This window comes from Podarcis gaigeae (genome assembly GCF_964106915.1).
Source record: "Podarcis gaigeae genome assembly, chromosome: Z".
Lineage (NCBI taxonomy): Eukaryota > Metazoa > Chordata > Lepidosauria > Squamata > Lacertidae > Podarcis > Podarcis gaigeae.
Window position 1 is genome coordinate 23,456,758 of NC_139691.1, and position 24,911 is coordinate 23,481,668.

Sequence of the window (24,911 nt, forward strand, 5' to 3'; positions counted from 1 at the left end):
ATTTCTAAACTGATGAAGGCACTCCAGATGAGAGTATTGGGTCCAACAGCAACCCATGTGTTGGGCTGGAGACATCCTACCAGCACTGGCACCAGTACAACTTAACAAGATAGGGATGAGGCAGGGAAGGATGATGGTGAGGTTGGGGCTGTTCCAGATGAGCAACATCATACGACATGGGAGTGATGGTTCCAGCTACCCCACTCCTTGCCCTTTGAAACCTTATAAGCATCTGCTGCAGATGACGGACTGTGAGAAACATCAAGGAGTGGTGGTGAAACCGTAATGATCCCTTGCTATTTTTGCTATTGAATGCTGCAAATTGCTTAAGAGATCTTTTTATATCTATAGTATTGAAATGTCCTTTTTGTTATGCTATTATATTTTTGTTTTACTATGTTATTATGAAATAGTTTTTGCAGTGTTTGTTTGAAATGCATCCCTGTTTCTTTGTTGTAAGATGCTTTGAGCATGGCTTTTATATGTGAAAAGACAATATACAAATAAAATGAATGAATGAGATAGGCTCTGCTGGTGCACCCACCCAACCCCATTGCCTCTCAGCTACACCACTGTCCCATCTAGTTATGCTGCAGTAATGCCAGGGATGTCAAGAGGGTGCCTCTGCCCCAGCAGACAGGCTGTGTCCAGTTCTGGGCACCACACTTTAAGAAAGATATAAACTGGAGCAGGTTTAGAGGAATGCAGTTAAGATGGCTAGGTATATTCAAAACAAGGTCTGTAAAGAAGGAATGCGGGTTAGTTAGCTGAAATAAGTACTCCTCAAACTCCTGAAGAACTTTGGCATAATCGAGGACAAAGACTTGTTCTCTGCTGCCCATTTTCTTAGGTATGACTAGCTACTTGGGCTGTGAAGATTCAGGTCCTGATTCAGGCTGGATCGCTTCAGGCCCAACCCAATCCAGGCAGGATCCAGGCTCTGAATGGAGCCAGGGGTTTTGCACAGCCTTAGGGTCAAGTGCCAAGGGGGAGGGGAGAGATTTCTCACCTGCACAGTCTATTTTTTTTATAATATTTTTTATTAGTTTTATAAAGTACAGAAAAAAGAATAAAGAACGTATTATAAAAGCCAAAAAGAAAAGTTACAAATTTTTCTTACCCTTTTTTCCAAATCTGTTGGACTTCCCCACATCCTCCCAACCCTGCATTCTCTGTGGTACATAATGTCTGCAATTTGTTAACTTATTTCAATACTTATTGTATCTTCCTTTTTATCATGTTGCCCAATTTCAAATGTATTATAACCCAAATCATGTACATTTTCATTTTAACACAATAAAGTTGTTTCATTATTCTATCTCTGACTCCTTGTACCTTAATTTCCATTTCTTGAATTTAACATTACTGAAGCTAGAATTTCCTAAAAGGTGCATTTTTTAACATTCATACAACTTATAATGTTTTTCCAAATAGTCTTTAAATTTTCTCCAATCTTCCTCGAATGTTTCTTCTCCCAAGTCTCGGATTCTGCCAGTCATTTCAGCCAGTTCCATATAATCCATCAACTGCGTGTGCCATTCCTCCAGTGTGGGTAAATCTTGTGTCTTCCAGTATTTTGCAATCAGAATCCTTGCTGCTGTAGTGGCATACATAAAAAAAGTTCTGTCCTTCTTAAACACTCTCCGGTCCACCATGCCCAGAAGGAAGGCCTCTGGTTTCTTAGGTAAGGTAAATCTCAGTACCTTTTTTAATTCATTATGAATCATTTCCCAGAAGGCCTTCACTTTCGGGCATGTCCACCAGAGGTGAAAGAATGTCCCTTCCGCCTCTTTACATTTCCAGCATCTATTATCAGACAGGTGATATATCTTAGCAAGCTTGACTGGGGTCATGTACCACCGGTATATCATTTTCATAATGTTTTCCTTCAAGGCACTACATGCCGTAAATTTCATTCCGGTGTTCCATAACCTTTCCCAGTCTTCGAACATGATGTTATGCCCCAAATCCTGCGCCCATTTTATCATGGCGGATTTGACTGTCTCATCCTGAGTATTCCATTTAAGCAACAGGTTATACATTCTCGAAAGTAGTTTACTTTTTGGTTCTAACAATTCTGTCTCTAGTTTCGATTTTTCCACCTGGAATCCAACCTTCTTGTCTACTTTAAAAACCTCTTGAATTTGTGCATAATGCAACCAATCTCGCACCTTGTTTTTTAGTTTTTCCAAGCTCTGCAGCCTCCAATTGTCTCCAATCTTTTCAATAATTTCCCCATATTTAGGCCAATTGGCTTCCATATTAGGTCTCTTACGTGCCTTGGCCTCCACCGGTGAGAGCCACCTCGGAGTCTTACTCTCCAATAAGTCTTTATATTTTGTCCAGACCATTAAAATTGCTCTCCTGACAATGTGGTTTTTAAACAATTTGTGCACTTTAACCTTGTCATACCACAAATATGCATGCCACCCAAAAGCATTGTCAAACCCTTCCAGATCTAGGACATCAGTGTTTTCCAGTAAAATCCAATCTTTCAACCAGCAGAAGGCTGCAGCTTCGTAATATAACCTCAAGTCTGGCAGGGCAAATCCCCCTCTTTCTTTCGCATCAGTTAATATCTTAAACTTTATTCGGGGCTTTTTGCCCTGCCAAACAAACTTAGAAATATCCCTCTGCCACTTTCCAAAGCATTCCACCTTGTCCACGACCTGTAGGGTCTGAAACAAAAATAACATTTTTGGCAATACATTCATCTTTATAGCTGCTATTCGGCCCAACAAGGAAAGTTTCAATCTTGACCATGTTTCCAAATCTCTTTTGATTTCTAACCAACATTTCTCGTAGTTGTCCTTAAACAGATTCAAATTTTTGGAGGTCAGATACACCCCTAGATATTTTACTTTTTTAACCACATTTAATTCTGTTTCTTTCACAAACTCATCTGTTTCTGTACTTGTCAAATTTTTTGCTATAACCTTAGTTTTTTGTTTGTTCAGCTTAAATCCCGCCACCCGACCAAAGTCCGAAATTAATTCTAACACTCTTTTAGTACTAGAGACAGGCTCCTGCAATGTTAATACCAGGTCATCTGCAAATGCTTTCAATTTATATTGTTTCACTCCGACCTCAATTCCCTGTACCAACCGGTCCTTTCTAATCATGTTCAATAGCACCTCCAGAACTGAAATAAACAATAGGGGGGATAGGGGGCACCCCTGCCATGTCCCTTTTTCAATTTTAAACTCCTCTGTCACCACATTGTTTACTATCAATTTCGCTTTTTGTTCTGAGTATATTGCTTCTATTCCATTTTCAAACCCCCGCCCCACTCCCATCCCTTCCAAGTTTTTCTTCATAAACATCCAGGAAATATTGTCGAAGGCTTTCTCCGCATCAATAAAGATTAACACCGCTCTAGTGTTTAATTTTGTTTGTAGAAGTTCCAAAATATCGATGATGTTTCTTGTGTTGCCAAACAAATGCCTACCAGGGAGAAAGCCAGCCTGGTCTTTATGGATCACTTCATTAAGCGCTTTTTTAAACCTACTTGCCAAAATGTCTGCAAAAATTTTGTAATCCACATTTAGGAGTGAGATGGGGCGGTAGTTCTTCAGCTGAGTCTTTTCAGTTTCTAGTTTGGGTATCAATGTGATGAAGGCTTCTTTCCACGTTTCCGGTGCCTTCCTCCCCTCCATAATCTGGTTACAAACCTCCAACAAAGGCTGTATCAAATAGTCTTTCAAAACCTTATAGTATTTGGAGGTAAGTCCGTCGGGGCCTGGAGATTTGCCTAGTTGTAGGTTCTGAATGGCACTTTCAATTTCTTGCTGTGTAATGTTACTATTCAGGGTTGTTCTCATTTCCTGAGGTATTTTCTGTAATCCATTGGTTTTAAGAAATTGGTCCACCTCCGAGTCTTTCTGTGGCCCTTGTGAATAAAGTTCTTTGAAATATCTCTGGAAGCACTTTCTAATTTCCTCGGGTCTCTGAACCATTCTCCCATCAATTTCTAGATTTGTAACAGTATTAAGTTTTTGTCTCTTTTTCAACTGCCATGCTAGCAGTTTCCCACACTTATTTGCTGATTCAAAGGATCTTTGTTTCATTTGTTTAAATTTCCATTCCACCTCTTGATTTATCAATTTCAAATATTGTGCTTGGAAAAATTTCACTTCTCTCAGCACCTCCTTCGACTTTGGCCTAGATCTTAATTTTTTCTCTCCATCTCTTATTTTTTCCAATATCTTCTCCTTCTTTTCATTCCAGAATTTTTTCTTGATCGTATTTTGTTGTATTAGAAACCCTCTGATGACTGCTTTACTTGCGTCCCAGATTATTCTTTTTTCCACAGTAGTATTTAAATTTATTTCAAAATAGTCCTTCAAAGTTTTTTGGGCCTTCTTAACAATTTTCTCGTCCCTTAATAAGGTGTCATTCATTTTCCATCTGAAGGATCCGGTTGTATTTAGTCTCAATTCCATTTTCAAAGCATTATGGTCGGAGCAGGTTTTTGGGCAGATTTCCACCTTTCTAGTCTTGGGTGCCAGTCCTCTAGTTATCCATATTTGGTTGATTCGTGTCCATGTCAGATGAGCTTCAGAAAAGAAAGTCCCTTCTTTTCCTAGGGGGTTCTTAACCCTCCATATGTCAATCAAGTCCACATTGTCAGTCATTTCAAAAAAAGTTTTAGGTAGTCTGCCATCTTTCGTTATGTTAGCACTTTGCGACTTATCCATATTTACAGACACAACCCCATTCATGTCACCCATCATAATGATGTTGTTATAGTCTAAGTAGTCCAGCATAATCTCATGCAGCTTCTTGAAAAATTCCGATTTTCCTTCATTTGGGGCGTAAATTCCTAATATCAGAAATTTTTCTCCTTGTGTCTGAATTTCAATCGCCAAAATTCTGCCATGTTCATCTTTAAATAAGAATTTCGGTGACAGGCTCTCCTTTGCGTATATCACCACACCTCTTTTCTTCACTTTATCCGAAGAGATAAATTCTTGGCCTAGTCTTTTATTAATTAACACTTTTCTGTGGAGCCTTGTCACATGCGTTTCTTGCAGGCAAATAATGTCCAAATGTTCTTTTTTCAATATATGAAATACTTTTCTTCTTTTTTCCGGGGAATTTCCGCCATTTATATTCCAACTAAGAAGCTGCAGCGACATCCTGGTCTAATTGGTAGGTCTACAATGGTGGGTCTACAATGGGGTGTCTAGGCTTCCCCCCGATCCCGGAGGTAGTAATGTTGGTCCAGATCCAGACGGTGTAGGCTTTGGAGATGGTCCCGGTGGTGGTGGAGGCCAAGAAGCTGCAGCTCCTTTCTGGAGGTCCTCCTCGTGGTCGTGTAAGAACTTCTGTTGGTCCTCCAGTGTTTTAATTCTTACTTTCCTTCCTTTGTAAGTAAAAGATAGTCCTTGCGGAAACTCCCACCTATAAGGGATTGTGTTATATCTCAACAGTTTGGTCAAATCTGTATAAGTAGTCCTAAGGTCCAAAAGGTGTTTAGGTATGTCTCTGTAAATTTCAGCCTTTTTTCCTTCTATCTCCAAGGGTTTTTTAAAATGTAGGCCTAGTATCTTATCTCTTTCCTCTCTCGATCTCAAAATAACCAAACAGTCTCTGGACTTGTCCTTCTTTATCAATTTTCCCAGTCTAAAGGCAGTCACAATTGTAAAATCCTAATCTTCCTCTATCACCCAGAATTTGGAGAACAAAAGTGTCAAAAATCCCTGTAAGTTTCCCTCCTCCAATTCTGGGATAGCCTTTAATCTGAGATTATTTTCCTTACTTTTCAATTCAACCAATGACAGGTAGGCTTGTTGTTCCCCTACCTGTCTTTTCAGAGGCCTTACTTCCCCCCTAATCTCATCAACCTTTTTGTTCGCCTGTTCTGCTTTTTGACAAGCTTCCACCGCAAGCTTATAATTTTCAGTGGTTGCCCCTTGTAATTTTTCAATTGCCTGGGTATGATGGGAAACTTGCTCAGATAATTTAGTGATAGAGGATGTAGCTTGGTCAATTTTTGATGATTGATTGTCCACTTTTTGATTTAAAATTCCAAGTTGTTCCAAGATTTGCTTCAGGACTATTTCAGATCCTCCAGTTGCCATATCTTCTGCAGCAGGCTCTGCAGCAGGCTCTTCAAATTCCACCTCCTGTGCTGTTAGCACAGTTGGAACGGATGATCTTCGTTGATGAGATAGGGTTGTTTGTACAAGTTGCCCTGGTTTCTTTTCTTTCTCTTTAGCTTTAGCTGCTCTTGTTCTCCCTGTACCACTCATTCCACACCTGCCTCTGTTCAAGGTCAAATTTTCTTTTGTTTCATAAGTTAGACAAAGTCCAGAATGTAAACAATTTAACCACAGAGAGTCACAATAAAGTACAGTTCCCAGGCCTCTATATCTCCACAATCCTCTAGGTGGGGGTATTTCAAAGTTTCAAGGAAGGAGAGAACTCTTGTCCACCATTGAAGTTCTTATATTCCCTATGTTAAGTCTTTGATAGTTCCAGAGCACAAAAGGAAGTTTCCACAGGCTTTCTTTGACTTAAAAAGAAGCCACAAGGTGTCAAGAAAGGTCCCAGCAACAATGTTTTAACGTTAATGTCTCAATCTATGTATCAATTAAGCTCCAATAACAGTATCAGCAGTTTGACAGCTCTCCTTTGCACACTGACAGCCCGATCGCTGGGTTGTCTCTTTTAACTCCACTTAACTCAAAATTAGGAAGAAGGTCCCAAAGATAAAATCCACAGCCTTTACAAAAATTTCCTGCTTGTCTTTTCACTACAAAGTCTGTCAAATACACCCTCGTTTTACTTTGACAGTCCCCCTTTCAGCGCTTCAACACTCTTCTGCGCAATTGCTTTAATCTGGTTAGCAGGGTCGGGAGACGGACTTCCTGTTACTCGCCTCCCGTTTTCAGCCGAATTTCAACCAAATTCCCAAAATTTCCGATGTTTAGCTCCCCTTACTCACGGGTATGTAACAGCCAATTTTGATGTTTTCAAGAAGAAAGGTCGGCGCTCATCAGCAGCAGCAGCGCGGCTTTGCATCCACGAAAAGAGCGATGAACTCACAGCGCCGCTCCCCCTTTCGCGTTCCGGAGCCCCTTACGGAGCCCCTTCTTCGTTTCCGGGGGGGCTTTGGGCGCCCGCCGAGTCCCACGGCCGCAGGCTTGCTCTGCCTGCGGTTTTTCTTAACGGGTCTCCGCTTTGCCGTAGCGGACGACCCTTTTTCACGGAGCCCCTCTTCACCAGGTAAAGAGGACCGCCATTGCTATTTTGCGCCGCCTCCGGAAGCCCTCACCTGCACAGTCTAATTCTCGCTTCTCCTTGCCACCTGGCTGCATGTTTAATATCCTCCCCCAAATTTTCACAGCTCCAGGTTGCTCTGCGTGAACCCAACCCAATCCGAGATGATCTGGGGCTGCATTGACCCACTCCAGACTGGATGCTCAGCCTTAGCTGCCACAGTCATCAGTCTTCAGAATTCAATTTTCTCTTCAGGGTCACTTCAAGTTAGTTTTCTGGGCAGGAGGGTGGTTGTCTTTATATATGCATGAGCCCTAAGGCACACACCCGCCATGTTTATAACTGGAAAAACCCAGCCAGATGGGCAATAATAATGGAAAAACCCAGCCAGATGGGCAATAATAATAATAATAATAATAATAATAATAATAATACTTCTCATGGTGCAGAAAATAGGAGGAAAAGTTCTGTGGGACAGAATGGGAGTTTTCCTTTGTCATTTATTTACTTTTTTCAGGTTTTTTAAAATTAAGAATAAAAAGAGATTCAAAGGTACGCAGCAGGATACAAAGCAGAAAAAACCAAATGGAGCATCAGATTAAGGTTTCAACCATTTCCAAACAAAATTGTATTTGGACTGGACTTGCCAGTGTTGAGTCTAATTTGATAAATAAGTCACAAAAAACCACCAGGTGGCTATGTTGTGGAAATATTGGAAGGGGGCTCCCTCCCCAACCCACAATACCTGTGGGTTCAGCCTGGATGGCCAAAATAATCCAGACACCAATTTGTTGGCCATATAGGATGTCTTTATTAAAAACATTGCAATAGATGACATTTAACCCCCCCCCCAAGGCAGAGAAGGGATGTGGGTGGCGCTGTGGGTTAAACCACAGAGCCTAGGACTTGCCGATCAGGTCGGCGGTTCGAATCCCCGCGACGGGGTGAGCTCCCGTTGCTCAATCTCTGCTCCTGCCAACCTAGCAGTTGGAAATCACGTCAAAGTGCAAGTAGATAATTAGGTACCGCTCCGGCGGGAAGGTAAACGGTGTTTCCGTGCGCTGCTCTGATCCGCCAGAAGCGGTTTAGTCATGCTGGCCACATGACCCAGAAGCTGTACGCCGGCTCCCTTGGCCAATAAAGCGAGATGAGTGCCGCAACCCCAGAGTCTGCCACGACTGGACCTCATGGTCAGGGGTCCCTTTACCTTTACCTTTAAGGCAGAGAAGAAAATACTGCACCAGGTAAAAGACACAGAAATCTCTCTACCTTAAGCATTCCTAAACAACAGCTATTCTGTCTGGCTAAGTCATATGGCATAACAATGGCCTTCACCCTTATCTCCTTTGTCCTTCAACAGTTTCTCTTGTTTATGTGCCACTTTGTCTTTCTTTCATGCCTCTCTTGCAGACACAACCTTCACTTGTTCAACCCTTCTCATGCACATTTCAATTTTCATTCTAGAACTCCAATAATTTCAATAATTTCTCTGACAGCACTATAGTCCAGTGGAGCAGTGTCTCCCCAGACAACCCTTAGTTGATGACTCACATTTCTCAGATATGGCCATGAACAATTTAAACCATTTTAACACAGAATGCATTGCATTCTTCTATCCTTGAGCTATAACCAAATAGGCTGTAGCCGTCAGGTGGGTAATCAGAGTCTTACTGTGAATTTCAGAGCTACCTTCTACAAACAGAGAAATCAAACATAACTTAGGATCCAAGAAAACATTTTGCCCAGTAAATAATCCAATTTCCAGCACTATCTGACCCCAGAACTTATTTACTTGGACACAGTCCCACCACATGTGATGGTTGGTTCCTCTCACATTACAATGTGTTTCAAACATGACTTCTTGAGAGGGAATGGTAGGTGAGTCAGGATGGCTGACGCTGGACAAAGGGACTTGGCAAAGTGTCCTCAAAGGAAGTTGCCTTGCACAACTTAGCTTAGGGTTGCCATATTTCAAAAAGTAAAAAAATAGGATACCCCAAAAGTTTATGAGCTTTTTTGGGGAAGATTCCAAAAGTTGTTGAGCTTTTTCTTTGCAAAAACACATTAAAAAATTGTAATTTTTCGATTGACTTACCTAAGATCCAGGACAAAGCGCCACATTTCTGAAATCCCCGTTGGACATCATTTCTGGCTTTGAAATCCTGGACATATGGCAGCCCTAACTTTTCCTCAGGACTGTCTACATTGACTGGCAGCAACTCTACAAGCTCTCAGGCAGAGAAGGGATTTCAATGACAATTGCATTTAATCCCTGTGGCCGCAGCTCAGTGGAAATCACACATTGTGCATGTTTTTCTGCCATTACCACTTGAGAAACAATGTACTTGAGAGTAAACACCACTGGACTCAATGGAACTTGGTTTTGTGGAAAGGGAGGGGGTTGCATGTGTTTGCTGCTGTCAAGCCAGCCCCTATGCACTCTTGCTTGAAAGGAAGCCCCAGCAGTATAAAAGGGACCATACACTCTAGTAATAATGCTTGCATGTCTCTTCTTCCCTGGCCACCCTGCCTTTAGACAGCCCTGGATCACTCCAGGTGGGTCCAAATGATGCAAGGTTATCACAACACAATCTGTTCAAAGCCGAAATCAACCCCATATCAGGTTAATGCGGTTCACTATCTGGGCTTCAGATGGATCTGACTGAGCCACTAATCTGAAAGTGCTTCAATCATTCCAAAGTGCTGTAAGAATGCGGAGATTTTTATCGGTTTGGATAATAATGTGAAGGTTGGCCCTTGTGTCTGAAGCCAATAGAAGGCAGAGCATGATAACTAACAATGAGAATTTATGGCAGCAAAAGCAAGCCACACATTCTGGCTGAGGGGGAAAACCTTAGGTTCCAAGTTTTTCACCAAGGAACAATCATAACTTTAATTGTTCGTTATGGCTGGATGTGCTATCTGTAGATCAGGCTTTTGAAACTAAACAAACAAACTGAACAGGTAATGGTGGGTCAGCTTTCCTTGACCCTCAAACCTCAGAACAATCCCAGTGATTCTGCAAGCTCCTCTGTCCACTTCCTTGGCAATCTCTTTCCCACACTTGAGAAAAAACACAGGAAGATCTAAGGAAGCCTATGTGGAAACACAGAAGACAAAAGCCACGAGTCCTGAAAATAGAACGAGAGACCATACATTTCCTTTACATATCGCAGCCAAGACCAGGATTTTGTAAAATCTTTCAGGCCCATAGGCTTTCATGATTCCCCATACACCATAAAAGGAAGCATAGCAAGGGCCATGCCACCATCAACTAAGTGCTTAAACAATCCTGTTTTCTTTCCCTCTTAACCAATCCTTTCAAAAACTTCTTTGCGGTGCTAAAAGCTTTCCCATGTCAGAACCAAAACAAAATCTCTTTGCATCTGCACTGTGCAAATTCCCTTTCTGTTATGGGGGCATGAGAGGAACTAACAACAACAACAAAAACCCCGCCCAGTTCTAGCTCACTTCAGTGGCAAATGAAGAACGGCTGCCTTCCCATCTGCAGAAACGGAACATGCCAACTTAACCAATTGGACCCCAGCACAATAAATTCTGCTGCTCTCAATGGGCAACGGGGCTGGGGCATCCCTCTATTTGAATGAATGAATAAATAAATGGAGAAGGAAGAAGCAGCATTGGGGTGCCTACTGGTCCAGTCTGGCACCATGCAAAGCCCTTGACTGCCCCTTCATTATGCACTTTGGGTACCTCATTTCAAGTGAGCAGAGAGCAGCTCAAACAACTCTCCTATTCACAGAGTGGACAATAACTTATTTAGCTCAATCTCTGTTTGGCCACTTTGTTCATGTTATAGGGATGGGCGGACCTGCTGACTTAAGCACCTCTCAGTTTTTCATTTTTCCAGTCTTAAGTTCAGTTCTCCACATTTCCAAATCAGTTTGAGGGAGATGTTGTTGTTGTTTTTAAAGAAAAATCTCCATGAAAATTTATCAGCATTTCAGTGCAACTATTTTCCCTAATACACACATTTTTTTGTATGCAATTCAGTCTAATGTACACATGTCTGCAACAACATTTCCTCTAAAACCTCTTCTTTTTGTACACATTATTTGGCAGGGGAACTGCACTACAAAATTTGGAGAAGACCACTATTCCCCTCAAGAACCCAGAGTTTCCCAGAGTTCTCTGGGAAGAGGGATTGACTGTTAAACCACTATGAGAATGTAGGTCTGTGAGGAGAAATGGAGTCTTCTACAACTATCATCACCATTCAATGAACCAAAGCTCCCAGAATTCTCTGGGAGAATCCATGACTGTTTAAAGTGGTGTCATAGAGTTTTAAATGCATGTTGTGAACATTGCCTTAGTCAATGTTCTAAAGTGAGGGACCAAAGTGCATAATAGTAATCGGAGGGCTCTGTCACTTAACTAGATGATTCCTTGGCCTGATCCTTATATTCTCATTGTATCATGTATTAATGTTTTGCCTCACTTGACTCTCCCACTTTCCCCCCTTCCCCTCTTCTTTGTTACAGAAATGGGCCTGGGATGAGTCATTAGCATCCCATCTGCTGCACGATAACAGTTACATATGGTCAACTGCTATATTGCCTTGCTCCTTGCTGGCTGGGGCCTTCTCCTGCCACAGCAAACGCTCCCTTGGTAAAAATGTGCTTATGTGAAGTGGCATTGCCAGATAACAATCTGGGCTGGTTGATTTTGGCAGGTATTGCTGCTTTCTCTGTCTTTCCTGGCAGATAAATAAACAAGTAGTGGATAAAATATCTCATCAGCTAGTGAACTGAGGAGCGTTTAGCCTACCATCATTCTTATGCCAGGGTGCCAACTTGGCCAGAGTGCTTTGGGTATGGAGCTGGGCTTCCTGCCTAGTTACTTCTCAAGTGGTGAAGGGATATTGGCAAAAGGGCAGCTTAACTTCATGTCAGTCATTTCATGCAGGCTGCAAAATTGGGGTAAAACTACAACAACCCTGATCTCTTATTTCAGAAACTGTTAAGAGACTGAAAGCATGGTTTTGTTGTGTCCATGTTGCCATGCCCCCCCCTTCAAATTGCAATTCATTCTCCAGAAGGAAAAATGGAAGTGTGTGTGTGTGTGTGTGTGTGTGTGTGTGTGTGTGTAGTGATGCTTTCTAATTTCAACTATGAATTTGTTGGCACATTTACTTGGAAACAATCTCCATTGAGCTCAGTGGGACTTACATCTGAGTAAACAGGTATAGCGAGGGATAAAGACTCTCAAGCTCAAGGGTCTCTATCCAGCCCTTCAGACTCTTCCCAGGAACCCCACCCTCCCTAGAAAGCATTCCCTACCTGCAGTGCTCTGTGCCCTCCTCAAGCGTTTTTGCCAGTCTGGAATTGTGTCCTTGGACTGTAGTGATGCATTTTGCTTGCCTCTGTAGATGCATAGATGTGTGTGTAGAAAAAAACCCCACTTACCTTTGCATGGCTGGAATGTAACCTACTGTATACAGGTCAGTTGCATCTTTTGCCCAACCCACTTTTTCTTGTTGCTTAACCCACTGCTGACATGTGGCCCTGGAAGGCGGTCCAGAAGGCAATGTGGCCCTCAAGCTGAGAAAAGGTGGGTGTGCTACTGTCTGCTTCAAAGTATCCGTAAGTCTGTAAATGTTAGTCAGTCTTAGATACAAATCTATGTAAGATGCTTTAGCAATTTTGAGTAGCGCAACCCAAAAGCGCTCAACCTGAAGCAACTTTAACCCGAGATATGACTGTATCACCTATCTGCATTGTATATTTTAATCTATAACTGCATGTACACTAAGTAAAAGTTATTTGTTATTTAAACATTAAAAGAGAGTGAAAAGAGAACTAATTAAAGGGTCTAATGACACAGGGCTGTCTTCCGCATACTCTGCAAATGGGAACTAGAGTTTTAATTCCCCTTCTCGGACAAAGTGCTATGTACAATTATTATTTTTAAGCATTTTCAGACTGATTTTGTCTCAAAGATCGTTGAAACTTTTTTTTTACTCTGAAGCAGACAGCAGCACAACACAACATGCCTGCTGCTCTAACTGTTAAGACTGTTCTACTAATTGCCATAACTGTACCAACTGACACAGAGTCAATGACACCATAGAGTTCTACAGCTCTTGCAACTGACCTTTTACATATGCATTGATGCTAACATCCCACAAAAGGTTCCCTATGTCTGAAGTGTATAAGACAGAACTGGCAATATCTATTTTCTTTCTGTGACTCCTGGTCCCCCTCTCCTAGTTGCATTATAAGTCTCATTGGCTTCTACAGCCATTCATTACTGCTTTTTTCCACTTGGGACGCAATATTGAAATCACTGGCTGGGGGTGAGGGCAGTGACGGTCTGCTTTCACAGCCCCGCCCGGCCATGGAGAATAAGGAACAAGATCAGGTTTCGAGCATTTTGAAGGGAAATTACACCCTGTCTGAAGCCAGGTTTCTCTGCAAATCTTGGCACACGCTTCAACATCTGATGAATGAGAAGAGATAGACTTGTGTTGTTTTAAATAGCAAGCATGCAGCATAAGAATGATTCCAAGGCAAACCTGAGACGTCCAGGGCGATATGGCAGCATGTTCTCCATGAGATAGGCAGCTCAGTCGTAGAGCTTGTGCCTCTAAGGTTCAATCCCTAGCATCTCCAGGTAGGGCTAGGACAGACTCCCACCTGAAACCCTGGAGAGCAGCTGCCAGTTGGTGTAGACAGTATTAAGCTAGACCAATCATTGGCCCGGTTCAGTACAGTATGTCACCTTCCTATGCCCTTATTCACCTCAACAGTGCTCAAACAGGTTATTTCCTCTACCTACTTCCATTCAGATTTGGGCAGACAGAATTTCAAACCTACAGACACTGACTTGGAAATATACGTTGAGCTCAGTGGAAGTTACTTCCAAGTAAACATGTGTTGACTCCTGCCGCATAGTTGCACAGAGCCTGACACATTTTTATACCCTAAAATTCAGGAACAATTTTATGAGCACTAGTAACATGGCAGAAAGTTTGCAGGGTGGTGGTGGCTCCCAGTGGGAAGACAGCTAGTAGTGTATAGTGGTTAGAGTGTTGGATTAAGTCATGGGAGACCAGGGTTGAAATCCCCACTCAGCCATGAAACTCACTGGCTTGACCTTGGGCTAGTCAGCAGTCTCTCAGTGTGCCCTACCAAACAGAGTTGTTGTAAGGATAAACGGGAGAGAGAAAAGAAACTATGCAAATCCACCTCTAGCTCCTTAGTGGTTCCCAATTAGCCAAGTACTGCAGATGCCCTGTTTTTCAAAAACCAAGCCATGGACCCCCTGTGGAAATTTTTATATCTCTGTGATAGTTTTTATTATGTGAATGGTGCTACGGACCCTCTGGGTGCATTACACCCAGAACACTATTTGGAACAACTGATTTAGAGGAAAGGCAGGATCCTATATTCTGACTGTAATCTTAAAGGGACAGGAAAGTGTGACATAATCAGGTAGAAGTGTTCTGGGAATTTAAAGAAAGACTGTATATGACTCCGTTGCAAAGTCCTTGCCTGTGTGTGTGTGTGTGTGTGTGAATGCCTTTCAAGTACAGTGGTACCTCGGGTTAAGAACTTAATTCATTCTGGAGGTCCGTTCTTAACCTGAAACTGTTCTTAACCTGAAGCACCACTTTAGCTAATGGGGCCTCCCCCTGCCGCCGCGCCGCCGGAGCACGATTTCTGTTCTCATCCTGAAGCAAAGTTCTTAACCCAAGGTACTACTTCTGGGTTAGCGGAGTCTGTAACCTGAAGCTTATGTAACCTGCAGCGTCTGTAACCCAGGGTACCACTGTATACAAAACTACAATGAGATTCCACATACAGTACACACACAAACACAGAGAGCTTTCTTGATTTTTACACTCTTCTAACAAGGGGCTGATGCATTTTGAAGTGGGCTTGATCTCTTTGGCAGGGACTCACACCTCCAAAGGTCTCCTGTTGCTTCATCTGACCACCTGTAGGCTGCTGGATAATTGGAGTTGACTTCTGGAAATCTAAGGGCTTGTTTACTAGAAGGAGGAAATCAAGGGTGAGGATGCACAAGTGGTAAAGAGAAGCCTGTAAAGATGGTATCTTGCCAGAGTTAGCAAGTAAGGATGGGCAGATCAATCTATTTTTGGACAGTGTCAACTTCACATATTTTCAGTCATAAATCCATTTCATCCCTTTACTGCTTTTTTACTTAAACTCCACATGAACAGTCATATTTACATATGTATCTAACAAGTATTTAAATAAAATACATCAATAGTATTTATCTTAATGTTCTCTTTTTGAAAATACATATTTGTAATGCATTTTGGGCACGTATTTTGAGCTGACAACCGTACTGCAAAATCTGGAGAGGTGAAAACTCTGAAGAATAATTACATTCCAAATTGTTTATTGTCCAGGAGTTGCAAATTAGGTCAGTTTGTTTTGGAATCCACAGAAATTGAATTCCTAAAGGCAGGGCCAGCTCAAGACATTTTGGCACCTGACATGAACCACAGAATGGTGCTCCCCTCCCTGGCAGGAAAGAAGTGGGAAGTGAAGATTGACACCAGAAATAAAGGTGAAATATAGATTTACATTGGGATCCACTCCCTTGTGGATTCTGCCACCCGAGGTGGTTACCTCACCTTGCCTCATGGACAGGCTGGCCCTGTCTAAAGGATCCCTTGTTGCAAGTCTCCGTGGACAGTGAATGATGCAAATTTCATTTCAAAGCATGACTTAGTACAGGTTTCTCATCTGTTGCTTTGCTTGACCTTTCTTTTCTGTTCTTTGTCCAGCTGTCAAAATGTAGATTGCAAGTTTCTGGTGACACTGACCTGTCTATATGTGGGTGTGCAGGAGGGATCCTTATACTGTATGGGGGAATAACCCCAGTGTCCGCAATAATAATGGTACTACAGTACAAAACCAACTTTGCAGTGAGTTCTTTTCGTAGTAGAGACCCATCTGGACTCTGGCTGTCCAAACTCACTGGGGAGATCTGCATCTCCCTCATGCTAGTCTTTTCAAGTTATTGCTACATAGTATTTTCTGGTATTTACCAATTGCCCCTGGCTCTTCCTGCTATTTTAAAAATAGAGTTAGGCAACTTCATGTCAGTTGAAGTGAACAATGGGTGTTAGCGATCATACAGATTGTGCCTGTATGTTCAGAGGCAGCATATCTGTGAAGCAACTGCAGGGTCTGTTGCTCTCACACGTTGCTTATAAATGTCTCAAAAGCACACAGGTGACTGATGGTGGGAAGAGAGTTCCTGATTAAATGAACAGGCGCCTATACAACAGTGCTCACTTTATGTTCTTAGCTCTGTTCCCATTTTTCCCTAGGTTGCAAGCTTCTTTACCAGCCCTAGCTCCTGTACATTTAACAACAACTCAGTTGGCTGACAACTGCAAGACACTCTGATTTTGGAAGATCAGGTTGCTAATAAAGGCATGGAAACAGGCCAGGCTTGAGTTTTAGAACAATTGGCAACCCTGGGTATGCCTCCCTACTACACAGTGTTCATGGGGCTATAGGTATGACCAAGAAACAGAGCAGAGGGTGCATTCCTGACTCCTGATTCTTCCTAACTGCAGAATCCAATTATGTATGGAGATACCTCACAAGGCTCAAAATGTAGGTTTTGGTGTGCAAGGAAGATTGGCTGCAAAGGAGGGTCTTTAACTGCTGTCCTGCTGAAGGAATGGTTGACAATTTCTCACTTTCCTTTCACAAGCAGCACCTGCTGACATTCTGGTATTAAAAGGCACACCTGTCCTCTCCTGTATCAGGTCACCCTATAATGGGTACCTAGTGACTGAGCAACTGCATCCAGATTTCTTTTTTAAAATCCTGTTCACACACTAAGGTTCCAAGGGGTTCTCCAGGGCAAGATGAAAATAATGGTTGTGTTAATAGGTGTTCACAGGCAAGTGGGGAGTTAATGAAAAGTTGGGACTCTTTTGCAGACAGGGGAGGACAGTAATTGCAAAAGGTAATGCCCAGCTACTACTGTCTTTACTCCATCCTACTGAATACTAACTGAATGCAGGTAGTGGGTGTTCTGCTTGCAGAAGGTCCCATATCTGATAACTGACATTGCTAGCTTTCTTCTGCCCCCCCCCCTTTTTAAAAAAGGTCAGGTAGGTGGTGACCTACCATGAAAGACTGCTGTCATTCAGAGTAGACAATATTGGGCTAGATGGACAGCTGGCCTGACTGGTAATATCAAGTTGTAGGTTAGTGTTATGTGCACAAGTCTCAAGCTCTGATTCCCTGGTGCAGCTATGAAGAGGAGCATTTCCCTCAGTTTTCAACTAACAACACTTTTGCATGATGTCCAAACAGGGAAATGAGGTTAATATTTATGGTTTGCTGGAAGACACCACAGTTCAAAGGTTGCTAGCTCAGACAAACCATTGTTAAAATTAACCACAGGTTGTCCAGTCTTGGACTTAACCTCAAAATGCAGCTAGATGAACCTGGAAGCAAAAGCTTACAAGACCTTCCATGCAGCCATGCCGAGAAGAAAGTGAGAGAGGACATAAGCCTGAGGCTCATGCACATAAGCACTAAATGATGGTTTGGCATTATGTGCAAATGCAGTAGTGCAGCAATAGGAGGCATCTTCCTGAATTTCCACCTAGCATCTGTAGCAACTACGAAAATGTTTCTAGCAGGAACCGCCATCTAGTGCCAGCCCCCGGTATTAATGTGCACATCTCCAGTTCTGCTTTGCTTCAAAGCGAAGAGAAAAAGCATTGTAATTGGAAACATATCTAGGAAAATCCTGGCCAATTAAGTCAACAGCATTTTTGAAATACTTGTGTCTATAAAGGAAACCAAACTGAACTCTGTAACCGTTCAACTTTAGGCTGAATGATTTCCCCCAACCAGTGCCCTCTCTTCAGACAAGTGCAGCAACCATTATCATTACCATTTGATGAAACTGTCAGAACTTAAGCAGGAACAGTCACTCCCTAGCTCTGTGCTATGATAGGTAATGAACACATCTGTACGGCTAGACAGCAGTGCATACCCAATGAAGGCTTCTACACAAGAGCAGCCCTCTGTCAATCCACCCTCCTTCTATTATGGAGCCATTAATTCTGAAAGAACTATTCTCTCCTTCTCTCAGCCTCACTATAAACACATCCTAGAGTGAACATGAAGCTCAAGTTGCCTTTCAGTCTTTTTCCTGCTATCAGCATGGACACCTGCTTATCAGAAACTACATTAACCAAAAGACGCTCTAAACCCAATGTGTGATAGAACCCTTTACATTCCCTATTCCATGCCTAAGCATTGCTGATAAAAAAACATGTACAAGTGTGTGCCCATGTGCCAATATCTTTTTAGCATCCCAGCTTCCCGTAAGTTCATTTCATATTGACCTCTTGGTAAAGTATTCTTCTTATTCGACTAACAGAACTACCCCTCCAGAAATAGCTAAGGGGTCCTTGCTTTGTGGATAGGGTGAAGAATATAATCGGTGTTCAAAGTTGGGAGTACTGAAGCGGGGGACAGGTTTTTTTAACCCAAAGTAAAAATAGCATCGGGGATCTGTCCCCTTAATTGAAAGTACCAAATGCTGGAATAACTTGCAGGAAAATTATTCCAGATAAAGGATGCATCCAGACAGGTGGCGTGTCAGACACCTCAGAAGTCAAACTGAAATTTTGACGCTGGCAAGATCAGAATAAGTGGCACTACTGAAATGCAGGTCTGGCTTTAATGAGTACTTAATTTTGAGAAAAGGCATTTGGGGTGCAAGTCTGTTTAGGAACAAACACATGACTATTTAGAAGCCTTTAGGCACACACCATGCCTAATTTGATGCATTCTGCACCAGCTTTGAGAATGCATTTTTACTTCATATATTCCAGATTCCATTCTGGCATTAAATATGGATGCCCGGGTTGACATACACACACAAACTGCCCCCCCCCCAAGCCCCCCAGCACAAGTGAAATCCTGCCTATGGGCCATTGACTAACTTTGTACTTCATTTCACCACCCCCTTGGTTTCATAAACTCATCCCCAGTGCCCCTTACTCTACCCTACAAAAAGCATTATTCAGAAGTGCAGTTTGCATGACCCACTAAAGAAGATAATAACACAATAAAATTCAAAACAGTAACATTTAATTACACCTTTACTGCAAATCCAGTTAAAACTATTTAGTTTAATTAATTCCAGAAAACTGGTTAACTTGATCCAGTGATGCCAGATATTTCAAGAAATATATTTTTGTGCATTATTACAAATGAAAACAGAAATGTGAAGCAAATTTATAGCTTAAAGTATTTATAGATAACTACTTACCGAACTAATTTATAATAAAATCAATAGCTATACCCAATAAGAGGCTATCTTGTGACTTGAGACAAATGCAGGAAAACATGACCAAAGGAAAAAGCAAAGGTAAGAGCAGTAAAACTTTAAATTTGAAGCGAGGAAAGTGTTTTGCTCCAAGCTCTAGCCTGGTCAGTCATAAATAAGAGATCATCACACTTTAGAAGGACCCGCTCCCAGTGTCCCCCTGCCACCCCTTGACTCTTAGTGACCCTCTAGGTGATCCCACCTCCCACTTTGGGAACCACTGCTTTAGATGTTCTATTGGAAAGTGGACATATGAGTGATTTTCAGAGCTGTTTCTGTGCTACCAGCATAGCACCCGATGAGGGAATTACTCTCATTACAAACCAAATGCAGAGATGGTTGCCATAACATGTGCATTTGGGATGCTGCATAAGAGCCACAAAGCATGGACCTGGATGAGAGGGGTTTATATACACATAAACACAGTATATGATGGCTAGCTGCAAAATCAAAGGGCAATCTGCATAGGTTCATGTGTACATCTTCTCCACCACATGACTACATCACGACTAAGCCACCTTAGAAAGCATTATAATGTCACCTGGCTCCACTTCAGGCACTGCACCTTTTACTGCAAATGGTTAATGCTCAAACTGTCCCCAATGAACCTGACATTCTGGCCCCTGTGGGATTACTGTCCCACATTCACATTCTGGGGAGACAATGGGGATCCCTTTCAAAGCACAGGTGTGTATCAAAATTCTTCAAGTTTCAACTCTGTCATTGGAGACTCCGGAAGTTAACTCTGTCCCCATATCTTTGTATACATCTTCCTTCTGACACACGTGCATCTAAGCACTGTGCTTCCTTTTCCTCCCCTCTCCCTGGGGAGAGTCCATATGAAGGGACTCTAGCCTCATTGCAGAGCACTTTCTTTCCATGCAGAAGTCCCAGGCCAGCACCTCTAGTTAAAAGGGGGTATTAACTACAGGTGCTGCCAATCAGAGTTGCAAATAACTGGGGTAGATGGACAAATTGCCTGACTTGGTATAAGGCCATCTCATCTGTTCACATGGATATGTAAAGAGTTGCAGCTGCTGTTTAATAAATACAAACAGTTCAACTAAACATCCTATTTAGTTTTTATAAATAAAAAAACCCCCAACAACAACAGCAAGCAAACAAACCTGCTATGGTCAGCCTGCTAATATGACCTGCTTCAAAAGCCAATGCAGGGCAGAGAAAATAAGTGCAACATAGAGATGACACAGGAGAAATCTTGTCAATGCATGATTTGGGGAGAGAGATCAAACAGGGATCCTTGATAAGGAGAGAAGAGGAGTGCTACATGTGCCTAAGGGTGTCCTAATAGTCCCCCATCTAAACCCCGGGAAGGCCATGCTGAGCTAAACAGACCTATGGTCAATTGGTATAAGGCTACTTCCTATGTTCCAATATACTAAATAACAGCTGCCGGTCAGTGAAGGCAATACTGTGCTAGATGAACCAGTGATCTGACTTGGTACAAGGCAGCTTCTTATTGTCCTTTGCAAAATGTTGAACAGCAGGTTGCATGCAACAAACAAGGGTTCAGTTATCCACTGACAAGATACCAACATATGCCACGTTTCTGTCCTGTCTCTTTAGGAAGAGAGAAAGCTGCCTTATACCAACTCAGCTTATTGGTCCATCCAGCACAGTGCTAGGAATTGAACTTGGGGCTTTCTATATGCAAAGCCTGCACTACCCCATTGAGGGTACATTCTCCCACAGGGCACATTTCAGCATATGACACCGGCCTTTTGCTGAATCAGCGCACTGGTCCATTTAAATCAGAGTATTGCATATTCTGATTGGCAGCAGCTTTCCTTGCACAGGTAGGTGTTTCCCATTACTGGAGATGAAAGGAATTAAACTCAGGATGTTCTGCATGTACCACATCATAGCTGTCACCGTTTCCCATTTTTTAAAGGGAAATTCTCTTATTCCGAATAGGATTCCTTGCAAGAAAAGGGAAATGTTGACAGCTATGTACCACATGTGCCCAGTGGCGTAGCGTGGGTTGTCAGCACCTGGGGCAAGGCAAGTAATTTGCACCCCCAAACCCGTGGATTTGCGCCCCCTAACCCTAACCCCCAGATGTTGCGCCCGGTGCGGCTGGCCCCCCTGCACCCCCTACGCTACGCCACTGCATGTGCCCTGCCACTAAGTCATATTCATGCATATGTGAAGCAACCTCAAAATGTTTGCATTCATGGCAAAGAAAGAAAGCAAAAGAAGCAGAGGCTAGGGGAGTGGGGGGGGGAGGACAAATACATGGGATATTTGTTCGCTCCTTTTATCCAGTAATCTCCCTGACAGTGTATGTTTTGGCCCAGTGGGAATGCCTTGAAGCCAGCCCAAGAACCCAGGAGCTGAAAACAAAGGCCACATTTTTAAAGGAGTGCTGACCAAGATCAACATGAAAGTGGCTGATGGGATTTTGCAAAGTGCCAATCCCACCTAAGGGCTCTTTCAACCCAAATCCACCTCGTCCTCAGTTCACACCAGAACAAGGTGGCCTGGCTGGCTTTGGAAACCCCTCGTTTGTCAAGGGTGGCTGTCAAAGTGTGTCATGCCTTACAAAAAGTAACTCTCAGCCAATCAGGTGGATGGAAGAAGAAATAAAAGCAAGGAGCCTTTTTGCAAAGGTGCCCCTGGAAGGTGGAGTGTGAGAGGGAAAGCTAGGTAACCCAGAAAGTTGATCCTGCCTGTTTTAAAAAAGGAGAACTGAAATGAAACCAGATTGAGTCACTAGAGAAGCCGCTCTTACCTTGAAGCGACAGCAGTCCATGCAGAAGGGACAGCAGCAGGGAAATCCTGAGGTCTGGCAACATTTTCAGTTGCAGTTGAAGCGGATTCTTCTGAAAGGTGCCAAGAGGCAGACGACGATGACGACGAGTACTGCCAAAGGATGCCCGCTTGAGCAGCAAACAAGCTGAGTTGCTAGCAAGCTAGCTGTCTGGGCTGGAGGAGACGTCCAGCGCTGTTCTCACTTGTTGCTCCACTCACTGCTGGGGTGAAAAAAGTTTATCTCTCTTTGTTTTTTCCTGCTGATGCAAATCTTAATTTTTCGTTTTAAAAAAGAAAGAAAAAATCCTTTTTTGATCTAGAAGGTGTTTTTTTTTCTGGGGTGGCTCAGTTTCATAAAGGAAGAGCAGTCCCTAGAAGTGGTTAACGATGGGGAAAATAATCAGCAAGTCACTCCAACAAAAGTTTGCAGACACCCCAACAGAAGTCTCTCTCTTGCAGTCTTCTACTGGGCTGCAATTATTTCTGGTAGAAAGTAAGCAGCTCTCTCTCGGCTTGAGGGGGCTTCTTTGCAGCTTCACCCGAGCTCTCCCCGGTGAGCCCGGGAGGCACAGGTGCTGCTGCTGCAGCTCCCGCTGCGCGGGGACCGAAGTTTGAAGCTTCCAAACTTGCTCAGGCTTTCCAAGGGATGGTGAGGATGCTTGAGAGAAAAGAAAAAAAGAACCGCTTTAAGTTCCCAAGAACTCACGAGGATCTAATGTTGTGATGGGGCGGAGGGGCACAAAGCCGGGAAGACGCGACCAGCTCTGCTGCTGCCTCTCAGAGGTCTGGGGCTTGTCCTGGACAGATCAGAGTGTAGGTATTACACTCTCTCTCTCTCTCTCTCTCTCTCTCTCTCTCTCTCTCTCTCTCTCTCTCTCTCCAGCTCCTCCCAGACGGATTGCTTTTGCTGGGATGCTTAATGCAAGCCTGGAATTCTTTATAGCGAAAGAAAAGGAGGAAAGAGAGACGTCAGAAAGAGAGAGAGAAGAGTGGGGGGGGGGAGAGAGAGAGAGACCCCACCACCACCTCTGTCACTTTTCCTCGGCTGCCGGGAGTACTGCCGCTTCCTGTTGCTTAGGTCTGGGCAAGATTTCTCGACGTACCCACCTACCCACACATTTCTATATGCGAGACTACTTTGCCCTGAGTTTTGCTTCCAAAGTTTGAACAAGTAGCAGCAGCAAGTGGCAAAACAGAAAAAAAGACGAAGCAGTTTTGCATAGTGGCAGTTTTGCATAGTGGCTAGAGTATTGTTGGCGAGACAAGTTTAAATCCTTGCTTTGCCATAAAGCTCACAAGTGACCTTTTCTCAGGGCTCCTCCAATTGATGTGTTTAATAAGCGTTCATCCCGATTTGCCTACACAAAGCTGACATGGAGGTCAGATGGTGTGCAGTCTTTACTGAGGATATACGTTCCAACTTGTTTGCGGGAAGGTTATACGGCAGTAAACATTCAGCCTGGTTTCTCCTGACTGCCTCCTTTCTGGCACTTTATTCTGTTTTCATTTATTTATTATTCTTATAATAACAGCATTCATAATTATACCACAAAATTTATAAGATCATTACTCATAAGAGAAAACAACAAAAGAGCAATAACAATAATCTTGCTAGACAAAAGCTTATCCAAAAGATGTACCCTTTTTGTTACCTGTTATACTCCTAGGTTAAAATAAATATAAAGCACTCTTTCCATAATTTATTTGATGTATCTCATAATCAATAACATATACTTGCATTTATTTATTATTTGCTTACTGCATTTATATCCCATCTTTTTCTCTGAGGAGTTATGCTTCTCCCTCTCCTCGTTTAATCTCCACAACAACCCTGTGAGGTTGGTGAGGCTGAGAGGTGGTTACTTACCGCAGGATCACCCCTGAGTAGGGCTTTGAACCCTGGTCTCCAAGGTATTGGTTTGACACTCTAACCACTACACCACACTGGCTCTATTTTCCTGATATTATGCATTTTTGAATATCATTTTCACTAATATATAATCTTTGCAAACACTTTACCCGTGTAAATGCATTTTTGGAGGGGCGGTTATTGGGTTGTTTTTGTTTTTATTATTCATTTTGTATTTTTATGTTGTAACTGCTCTGAGACCTGTACAAATTCAATATATAATAATATACAATAATTTTTGCTGACATTTCTTGGCTGGGGAGCCATGCTGCAAAAATCAGAGAAGTGTGAGTTTCAAAAGGATGACTGTGTTTCTGTTCACATATTGTTTTGGAAAGTGTGGATTTGAGAGGCACGCCTTTAAATGCAAGCTGGCTTTCTATCTAGCATTTCCATTTTCCACACAGCTCCTTCTCATTCAGCATACAACACTTTGCTTGCAGGATTTGCGCTGGCTGCCAATTGGCTACCTGGCTAAGTTCAAGGTGTTGGTGTCAACATGCAAGGCTCAATACAGCCCAGGACCAGGTTTCCTGAGAGACCTCCTTATTCCTTATACACCCAGTAGATCCCTGCAGTCTACAGGAGAGTTTCTCCTGCAAGTTCAAAAGTCCTCGGCAGTTCATTTCACAGTAATGAA

At 42.7% G+C, this 24,911-nt stretch overlaps 1 protein-coding gene and 2 long non-coding RNA genes across 6 annotated transcripts in view; 1 reads left to right on the forward strand and 2 right to left on the reverse strand.

Annotated features, from left to right (window-relative positions):
• Positions 1–23,409, reverse strand: part of LOC310836598 (vascular endothelial growth factor receptor kdr-like) — a 193,094-nt gene extending 169,685 nt beyond the window's left edge. Inside the window, exon 1 of one of the 3 annotated variants that reach the window (XM_083722058.1) lies at positions 22,343–23,409. In XM_083722058.1, the coding sequence (XP_083578184.1) occupies positions 22,343–22,406 (64 nt within the window). In that variant the 5' untranslated portion in view covers positions 22,407–23,409. The remainder of the gene's footprint in view (positions 1–22,342) is intronic. The other 2 variants (XM_083722063.1, XM_083722057.1) reach the window with 2 other exon arrangements.
• Positions 8,295–15,482, forward strand: LOC310836809. Of its 2 annotated transcripts, none has more exons than XR_014560210.1 (2): positions 8,295–12,685; positions 15,142–15,482. It is a non-coding gene; the product is annotated as an uncharacterized lncRNA (long non-coding RNA). The 2 variants fall into 2 exon arrangements; XR_014560211.1 differs by lacking the exon at positions 8,295–12,685 and adding an exon at positions 12,704–12,795.
• LOC310836802 lies at positions 13,331–19,343 on the reverse strand. Its single transcript, XR_014560200.1, has 3 exons — positions 19,212–19,343; positions 15,150–19,144; positions 13,331–13,808 (listed from the first exon to the last, which is right to left on the reverse strand). It is a non-coding gene; the product is annotated as an uncharacterized lncRNA (long non-coding RNA).
• Positions 23,410–24,911: the final 1,502 nt, after the last annotated feature.